The sequence below is a fragment of the Neomonachus schauinslandi genome, chromosome 1 (assembly GCF_002201575.2).
Source record: "Neomonachus schauinslandi chromosome 1, ASM220157v2, whole genome shotgun sequence".
NCBI classification, from domain to species: domain Eukaryota; kingdom Metazoa; phylum Chordata; class Mammalia; order Carnivora; family Phocidae; genus Neomonachus; species Neomonachus schauinslandi.
Window position 1 is genome coordinate 173,080,760 of NC_058403.1, and position 10,192 is coordinate 173,090,951.

At 39.1% G+C, this 10,192-nt stretch overlaps 1 protein-coding gene across 1 annotated transcript; it reads right to left on the reverse strand.

Moving 5' to 3' along the window:
* Positions 1 to 9,000: 9,000 nt before the first annotated feature.
* LOC110584974 (retinal rod rhodopsin-sensitive cGMP 3',5'-cyclic phosphodiesterase subunit delta-like) lies at positions 9,001 to 9,393 on the reverse strand. Its single transcript, XM_044916634.1, has one exon. The coding sequence runs from the start codon at positions 9,391 to 9,393 to the stop codon at positions 9,001 to 9,003; it is 393 nt and encodes a 130-aa protein (XP_044772569.1).
* Between the last annotated feature and the right edge of the window lie 799 nt (positions 9,394 to 10,192).

Consider the following 10,192-nt stretch of genomic DNA (forward strand, 5'->3'; position numbering starts at 1 on the left):
CCCAATTTTTCTCAAGCTCATTTGAAAGGGAAGAGGTTGTTTGGTCTCTTCATAATTGATTGAGAATGTATATGGCCTCTGAGTGCACCTGACTCTGACCTGCCTCTGTGGCCTATTTCAGGCTACACTAGTGCAAGAAGTGGTATGTTATAATCCACTGGAATAACCAGAGGTTGAAAAGCACAGAACATACTAACCCTTATTGACTTCTAATTCCATGGCATTTGTTAGCTTGTTTTTCTCATTCCTTTTCTTTTTCCTTCTTAGGAAAATGAAATGTGTAACATCTGTGACCGCAACATATTGTTCTGAAAGGGTTCACATTTAATATGCTGGATTTCTTCTTTTGAAGTTTACTCCCTTATAAGGACTTTAGTATTTGCATATTATTTTTCTTTGTTCCCTTTAAAAAGTAATTTTATATGTCAGGTAGTATTACTAACATGCATGCATCCAAATCTCCCATGTTTAAAAAGCAATGACAAGCAAAACAAAAATAATGATCCATATGAACAATGAGTTTTTCTAGTATTTCACTCTGATCTCTTTAAAAAACTACTTAGGCTCAGAAGTATTATTATATGTACACTGCTGTATATAATTGTATATACACAAACATATCCATTTATTACTTACAGTGTTCAATATAAAAAGCTGGAGAGGATTTTTTGTTTAGTTGATGTGTAAGGAGAAACCTCCTTATGCCCTCTTTCTTTAAGGCTCTGTGCTGCTTATTTAAGATTCCACCTTGCATAAAACATAGAGCCACAGAAGGAACCTACTCTTCCTGTATGAGTCTTCCAAAAGTGAAAGAGGTTAAGATATGGTGAATCGAGCATTAATTAAGAGGAAGGTCCAAATCTCTGCACAATTAAGTTCTTGCACAACTGAATGGGAACAAACGGAAGGAAGCAAACTTCAAATGCCCTACTGCAGATGCTCTGCGGAATTCTTTGGGATTACCCAAGGTTCAGGGCTATTTCACCTAGGAGCTTTTGCTCAAGATGGCATCTCTTCCTCTGCTGCTCATTTACCAACTTTAACTAACCCGTGGGACCCTTACCTTAGCTAAATCCCATTACCTTAGCTAAATCCCATTACCTTAGCTAAATCCCATTTAGGAGACAGATTTTGTGGGGCCTGAAGTTTCAACTGGGGCTTACTTTAAGAAAAAATACGTAAAATTACAAATACAAAAGGTATATTGGAAGTAAACCATGATTAAGGATGAGAAGAGAAGTCAAACAAATTACTGCAGGCTTGAGATTTAAGCCACTCTCTTCCAAGATCTTACAGAATTTACTAGATGCTTAAAGGGAAATGATATCTTGATTGTCTCTTGGCTTTTCCCCCTACATGTACTCCCCAAGCCCTCCTAGGGACCTTCTCAAGGGAGGGGCTGGAGCTTAGTAAGCATCGTGGCAAATTGGCCTTTCCCTTCAAGTCACACTCAAATGTCCTTTCCTGCTTTCCTCTTCCACAAGGCCTGCTTTCAGCATCCCCGAGCTTCCTGTGCCCACCTCCAGAATCACAGCGTTTCCCATCTTGTATTGTAAGTGCCTAATTACAATAGGAATCTTTAGGAAGAAAATCTGAATTTCTCCCTATTTTCTAGCACAGCGCTTGTAATAAAGTGTGTGCTGAATAAAGGTTTTCCAATAATATCAGATAATTATGTACGGCTTACTAGGCGCCAGACTCCATTCCAAGCATTTTATATATTCACTATGATACAGCTACCATGATTATTAACGTTAAATAGATGAGGAAACTAAAAAGTAGAGAATTGAAATAACTTGTCCATGGCCAAACTGCTAGTTCACATTGTAGCTGAGATTCAAACCCACAGTGTGCTACGGCAGCCTATGTTCTCAGCCCTACGCACTGCCGCCTCTCAAAATGCATGTGGAATACTTTCTTCCCTCCTCTTTGAGTGGCATTTGAACTCTACGCCTCAAGGCATGGTTTGTTACAATGACCAGCTTCTGATTATTTAGGAATTGATAATCCAATTTGTGGGTTTTTGAAGACTCTGCAGCCTCTTCAGCCCCCTACAGCTTCTTGCCTGCAGGGAGCATTTACATGCTTGTTAGCACCTCCCCAGAGATGGAGTGGAGAGGGGGGAGGGCGTCCTGACTGCCATTGTCCTGCACACCCTCCACTTATCCTCCCTGCTACAAGGGAATTGAAAAGCTAAGGTTGCAGTAGCTTGTCAGTACGTGTGGATTCCACATAGGATGCAACCCCTGTCTACACTTAGCCTTTTCACCCCTAAAGAGTTGGTCATACAGACCAGTTCTCTCTTTGGAAAGATATGTTAAGCACATAAGTAGAAGCTCAGAATATGCCCCTTCAGTACAGTTGACACAGTTTTAGTAGGAGTGACAGGATAAAAACTATATTTACAGAGGATTGGGAGATGGATAGCAGTGGACAAAGAGATAGAAGGCAGGGAGATCAGTGATGAGCAAGCAGCTATTCCACACTTACATTGTAAATGTGTCAACCATTTTCAGCATTGTACTTTAAAATAATTATTTGCCGAAATTGATGTTATCTTAATTTTTCACATCCCATGAGTCTCTTGACAATATATTTTGAGAAGCTTATGAGAAAAACCTTACCTTAGTTTTGAAGATAAGATATGCATATGCAACTGAGGTCATCAAAAATGGTAATTCCTATTGATGTTTCCTAGGCAGCAAGCAAAGGTTACTAAAATTTCCCTATACCAAGGTTTATTTCTCTTATGTAGAATTTTCTTTTTGAAAGAGCAAGAAATATTAGGCCATGGGGAAATTTGTCTTGCAATTACAGACATCTAAAGAGGGATGGCTTTTCTAACCAAGAGATAGCTTTTGTGATTTTGTAATCCAGACTGTATATGTTTTATGCAACATTAATCTTCCTCATTTTGCTCAGATGAGAGGTTTTATATGTCATTCCCAGGAAAAATTGGTGACCATAACTGCATGATGAAGTTGAGTTCCTAGTAGCTTATGAGCATTGGGTTCCTGAAATTTTTCAAAGCATTCATGGAGCCTGGCAGACACGAGCAGAATTATCTTGCAGTAAAATTTCATTCATTTAGAGGGCACTCATTTGGAGTTTATGATCATGTGGCAATAGCGGGAGTGACCTTTAACAAGGCACTACCTACCTGAGTTCTATAAAAGTAATTGAGGAAAGCAAACTCTTTTAAAGCATGTGTTATCACTTTAGAGACACTATTTTAAAGGCTGATAAACTAATTAAAATAACTAGTAGCTCCCCTGTTTAGCAGGTCTTCTAGAACTTACTACATATCAGGGCTATTAGCTTTGTTTAAGTTAATTTATCTTATAAACCACCACTTTGTTTTTATTGTGATTCTAGTCAATACCATCCTTTTCTGGATGCATTTTATTTTGTATTGACTTAATACAATAGATTTCTGTCCATCTAAAAAATAGAATGGTCTTTGGCAAATACTCACTGACATCATCAAAAATTATGCATTGGGTACTTTCAAACTTTGGCCATTTTGGAGACTTTAGGAATGGGTTTTTACATAATATAGGTTTTTAGTGCTCAAGCTGGACTGTCTTTTGGTAATTATCAGTTTTTTTTTGTCATTCTGTTTATTTTCCGGGTAGGAAATGCTTTTTATTGAATGTGGGATCCACTTTGTGTAGCATGGCCTAGAACTTGGTAGATGCTCATTGTTTTTCTTGAATGAATGAATAAATGAGTGGTTCAAGCTCTTATACGTTGTACCCTATATCTGAATAACTTTGGAGACTACACAATCATTTGGTCAGGAAGATCCTGGCATGGAATTCCAGCTAAGCAGAAGGGAGCTAGCAAATAGCAAGGTTCCAGGCAAGCAGAGATGTTGAAAATGGCAGGAGGACAGTGGGCTGGCAGCAAGTGCTGTATAGACAGAGAGGGTCCTGACTCAACAAGGAGGAATGGCACCATCAGTGAAAGTTCCAGCTATGGGCCCACAAATGTTCACTATACCCAGAAATCAGTGAAAGTAAAAAAGGAGAATATCTCCATGGAGGAAAGACTCTTCATGTAGGAAAAACTTTTATGTAGCTTTTTATTCAGTTGTTGATCTCAGCTATTTATTACATATTATTATTCACCAGACTGTATTAGCTGCTGCTTAAAACTTAGAGCTTCTGGGATTTAATAGTTGGTCAACAGATGTTTACTAAATAAAATTGGCTGAAGATAAATGGTATTCTCTTTAGAATAAGGCTGAAGTCTGGAAAAAGGGAAGAAAAGCCCAGGCAAGGTGCCCCTGTATGTAGGAACAAGCCATGGATCTCTTCCCATCTTTCTCTGTATCTTAGTAGTAACACTGAGTGTATCTGTCCTTACCCACAAAATTCTGCAATCAGGAATGCTATCCAACCTTATTTTACACCTTCTAATAGAATTTCTCATTGTTCTTTCCATTCCTAAAGTAGATGAGTGAATTTGAGTTAGAGAAGTTTGCATGGCTCTTGAAGAAGTGGACTCAATATGACATAAGGTCTGTTCCCATCTGGACTCAGTAATAACTACATAGAATTAGTTATGGGTAGATGAACAAAAGAAACATACATCATGACTAATTTACTATGGCTCTTGTTTTGATCAGCTAACCTATATAATCAAAGAGTAAGAACAGGCAATCTCAAGAGCAGTGAAATAAATAGGGAATGTTTCCTTTATTAAAAATATTTTGTTTTTATTTTTGATTCGTACTACACTAAGCAGCCGAGTCTTATGGTGAGGTAGAAGCTATAGATCTTTTAGTTTTTCTGGTTACACCTAAGGGCTTATATGAGGTATAGGGAAGAGAACTGTCACTGTGAATCTTCAGAGTCTGAAACCGTGTTTTGCATATAAGAAGATGATCAAACATCAGTTGACTTGAACTGAATTTGAAAAATGCATATAGATCGGGAGGTGTCCCCTAAACTTCTCAGGTAGTAGAGCTCACCCAATCACGTTACCTATAGGGCACATTGTGGGGTATGAAGGGAATGAGATCAAAGATGAATCAGTCTAAGGTAGAAGAAATGTGTACTGATAAATCTTGAACTGGGATCAGAGGAACAAAGAGAGTAGCCATGCATCAAGAAGAACCAAACAAGTTCACAATGAAGGTGTCCTATTGATCAACTGACCTAACCATGTCATTAATATTTCTGACTCTTGGTTTTGACATTGTTAACTAGGAAACATAATCTGACAGCATTTCCTTCAAAGGGACAGCTCATATTCCTCTTAAATATGAATTCAAAGAAGACCTGAACTTTTTTTTTTTAGGTACATCTTTTTTTTTTTTTATGTTATGTTAATCACCATACATTACATCATTAGTTTTTGATGTAGTGTTCCATGATTCATTGTTTGCGTATAACACCCAGTGCTCCATTCAATACGTGCCCTCTTTAATACCCATCACCAGGCTAACCCATCCCCCAACCCCTCCCCTCTAGAACCCTCAGTTTGTTTCTCAGAGTCCATCGTCTCTCATGGTTCAAGACCTGAACTTTGATGCTCCTATGGAGTAATTACAATAATTTAAGAATCTTGGCCATCTCTAGAAACTTCTGGTGGTTAAGCCATATCTTAGCTCCCAAATCTTGTCTCTCACGAGGCCAATAAGTACTGACAATTATTTATAAAAAAAATGTTGCTAAACATTTTTATGTAGTCTATACACTTTAAAGTCAGAGGCTTTAGTGTTCTTCTTTTGAAGAACAGAATTTTCTATTTTGGAGCTTGTGTAATTAAAATATTCTGGCTTTTATGAAGAAAATCAACTACATTAACATGTTTCAAATATAATCTGTCTGAAAATTGTCAGTTTTTAAAAAGTTTCCTTCATAAAATTTCAATGACAATGAGTACATGGCAAACCGGCTACATAACTTAGTGGTATGCAGGATACGGTAAAAAAGAAGCCAAAGCTACTACTGTAAAAACAAAAAAATGCAAAACAGTATATTATTTGACTCTTCATTGTATAGTACAGGCCAAAATTTTATAGATGTTCAGAAGATATCATGAATAAATAGTTGTAAAGCCCAGGAGTTTAACTTGATATGCATTTGGCCCCAGATTTGCTTGGGCTTCTCTGACTGCAAAGTCATTGCTCTTTTTACAGTACTCTAAAACTAGAAACGCTGGTTCAGAAAAATAACCTAACCAGGTAGGAAAAGGGAAAAAATAAATGATTAAGTACCAAGCACTGAGGTCAGAGAACACATTGTCAAGACAAACCTCAAAGGTGAGTAATTGTCTCTTTCTTAGAAAACAGAACTTGCAAAGTCAATGCTGGCATTTTGGGCAAAAAATACTGAGTTTACATTAAAGACAGACATAAACTGAGCTTTAGAAAGATTAGCTGAAAATATTTATTTTTAAGAGTCTGCTGAGGTTAATGAAAGGTCATTATTAGTGAAAAAATCAAATCAAAAAATAGTTTATACACCTCTCTTTTCTCCAAAAACTCAGTCTTTTATGATACTACCCAAGAGCAGAAACTGTAAAATACCAAAAGAAGTCAGACTATGAAGTGATAGAAACAAACACATGAATCATTGCTTTCTGATAAATCACTTGTATTCTTCCTCTAACATGCTCTTAATTTCAAGTACAAGGCTTTCACACAGGTGAAATGAAAATGAAGGGGAGGGTTGGGGGGACTTAAAATGGGTTCTCACACAATAGAGTAAGATGAAGGGCTATGGGGGGAAGAGAGAAAGAGGCAACGCAGTGACAGGCCACTAGATTTCAGAGCTTTTCCTTGCTGAACTCAAAGATGGATGCAAACAGCACATTGCCTTCTCTTGGCTCAGAAAAATGTCTAACTATGAACAGTGTTCTTGTGGCAGTAGACAATTTGTCTAGTTCCTTATCTTGATGTGCACACACACACAAATACAACTTGAAATCTCCCTACCTACCCACCAAAATGCCACAAATACACAGACAGGCACACGCCCGTACACATCAAGAACATGCATACGTACAGACACACGTACCATGGGCACACACATCACCCATGAACTCATTCTAATGCATATTCCATGCACACATATATAAATGCAAGTACACTGGCGCATACCACACAATGCATGCCCATGCATGTGCACACACATGCACACACCCTCATGCATGTAACATTCACACACTTACATAATTTACATGTGCAGACACATGGGAACAACACTAACACAGATGTATACAAATGTGTTAAACAAGCACCCACATACACATCACACGCACACAGACGTACATTCTCACATACATACATGCACACATGCACATAAACCCACACACAGATGCACAAAACAATGATCAGAAAATTCTAGAAAGGGGAGCCTGGTGGCTCAGTCATTAAGCGTCTGCCTTCGGCTCAGGTCATGATCCCAGGGTCCTGGGATCGAGTCCCACATCGAGCTCCCTGATGGGCGGAAAGCCTGCTTCTCCCTCTCCCACTCCCCCTGCTTGTGTTCCCTCTCGCTATGTCTCTGTCAAATAAATAAATAGAATCTTAAAAAAAAAGTGATATAAAAAAAGAAAATTCTAGAGAAATTAAATATATGTCTATTAAAAACTTTGGAAATTTTTAGTCTTAAAGAAGAGCAATGAAGAAAGAAAAGGGAAATCAACACAAGAAGGATGGAGTAAACGTGGTTTTAAGCCCCTGAGACCTTCCCTGTGCAGAACGGAGATTTCCATTTTCATTCAAAAGGGACACAGTATTAATGCCATAGCAAGTTATGGTAGGTGTGTCTGACTCCCAAATGTCGTGCAGCACAGCTTAATCCTCTAAATACACAATTGAGCTCCCAGCTGAGTTGAGCAATTTGATCAAGGTCACTGGGAACAGTCAACAGTAGGAGCTTGACTAACGAACACTCAAGCCTGAACCACAGGACCACTCCCTTCAATTCACTTCAATATTTCATTTCATAAACAAGAAGGGGGGATGGATTTAAAATAGAGATTTACCCATTTAAAATTCTACTGAATTCATCATCACAGATTAGAAGTTTGACAGTGACGAGGTGCTCATAATTTATGTATGAAGCTGTTGCATTTTAAGTGTGGACAGCACACATGGAAGCCAGAGATATGTGCTTATAAGCGGTATGCTCTGCATTGAAGATGTCCAGCGATCAGCCAACACACTCTGAGGATGCCCAATAATGCTACGTTAAATATGATTAACGAATGTAAATGAGAAAGAAAAAAATTTCCCAACGCTCCATCTTATATTTTAATAATTATGTCTGGGTGGGTGAAGAAAAAGACAACTGCGCTGTTGGTGTGCAGATGTAAAGCATAGTTCCTTACCACCCTCTTGTGGTGATTGTAAAGAATAACTTGCTGATCAGTGAATATCTTCCACCTCCTCCCCCATTTTTCTAATAACGAGCCCCTACAAATCGTCTATGGTGAACCACAATTGATTGCTGATATTTAACAAGTTTTAAAATTCATGTTTTAATTCATTACATAATAATAATGTCACAGTCTATTTCACAAGATAAATGTATGAGAAGGTATGAAATAGAGATGGTAGGAAAAAACTAAACATAGGTCAGGAATTTGAATTTTTCTAAGACCAGGAGCCAAAGGAAGATGTGGTCCATGGGGGAGGCAGGGAGGGGCAGAACAGCATCGGTTCCAGTGGTAAGTGTCTGTCCCCGTGTCACCCTGGGAAGCAGTCGAGGCTTGCCCTCTGCCCTGGTCTGGGTTTGAGAGTTTAGTCTGGTCAGGGGGAGATGGCTGCTGGGAAGGAAAAAACCATCTGGTTACCTACACAGAACTGGTAGCTTAGTAGGCACAGGTGGGATTTGCGGTTGAGGGAATTAGGGGTGGAAGTGTCAAAAAGCAAATGTATGGAGGAAAAAAGAAAATTTCCTCTCGCCCTGCCTCAAAAACCAAATTCTTGAAATGCACACACTTTATTCTCTCAAACGTAGAAAAGTCTCTCTCTGGAAGTGCTTACAAGAAGATTGTCATCAAAAAACCTTGTGTGATAACATTCCCATTTAGCACGCTAGAGGGCATCATCTGGGACTGCCAGGTGTTTGTGGCGTTAGGGATCACAAAGCCAAACTCTAAGATCCATTCTTCTAGGCATTGCCCTTTGAAGTAAACTTTTTGTTCCAGGTAGAAATTTTCCATTTGTTCTGCTGAAGACAATTTCAGTTTTGGAGACACTGCCTTACACTTGAGGGTGTTCTTTGGAATATGGGCTTCATGCCCCACTCCAGAGACGGACAGGTCTTCTGTTCCTTGCCAGAGTATCTTCCCAGTCTCAGCATCCCGGAGGTTCATCCAATTTAGTTTGAAGCCTCTAGGGATCTCCCCGGCCCACTCCTCCTTGGCTGACATGATGCGGGGGTCTCCGCCCAAGGCTCTCCCACACTGGCCCAGGGGACCCTCAAAGATGGTGTGTGCAGGAGTGGAGGACTGAGCCCAGTTCCTGGAGACCTTGGTGGAGCAGCAGCAGCAGCCAGGCCTGGACCAGCCTCTCCTTCCCCTCAGCTTTCACTCCTGATCCTTTCTCCTTCAATAATTTAACATTACAGACATGGTCATGTCAGATGATATAGCTGTAACGAATCTCCCCCCCCCCCCGCCCGCCACTGATTGTCCACATGTTTTCTGAACCCAGGGATAAAGCATGGTGTCATGCACTTGGATTTGTTTTAAATGATCATTCCATTAAACTTCCCTAACTTTAAAGAATTATCCAAATTGTATTGCACTCTTCCTAGCCACTTTTTTTCTATTTACCAACATGAAGTTTGGTCCATTAAAGTTAGTTCCATTGCTGTTCTATGTACATGACTTCTTTCCGATGTTCTTTATTTCGTGAAGGTCATTTCCTGCTTCATCCAATACCTATTCAGTTACTTACTGCCCAACTGTACATAACTTTCTTGGATGAATCCAGCTTCTTTGGATCAGTGACTTCTCTTTATTCCAATGGTCACAACTTGAACCTAATAAATTGTCTATACTTCTTATCTCTAATAATGTTTCCATCTTCCAACTTATATATCTAACCACCCAACTATGTGCTAAAGGAGAAATATCTATCTATCTATCTATCTATCTATCTATCTATCTATCATCTATCATAGAGAGAATAATGGACATCCAAAGATGTCCATGGCCTAATTGTTGA

Bases quoted from the DNA above. Each gene is read 5' to 3' on its own strand.
- LOC110584974 (XM_044916634.1), bottom strand. From the start codon at position 9,393: ATGTCAGCCAAGGAGGAGTGGGCCGGGGAGATCCCTAGAGGCTTCAAA.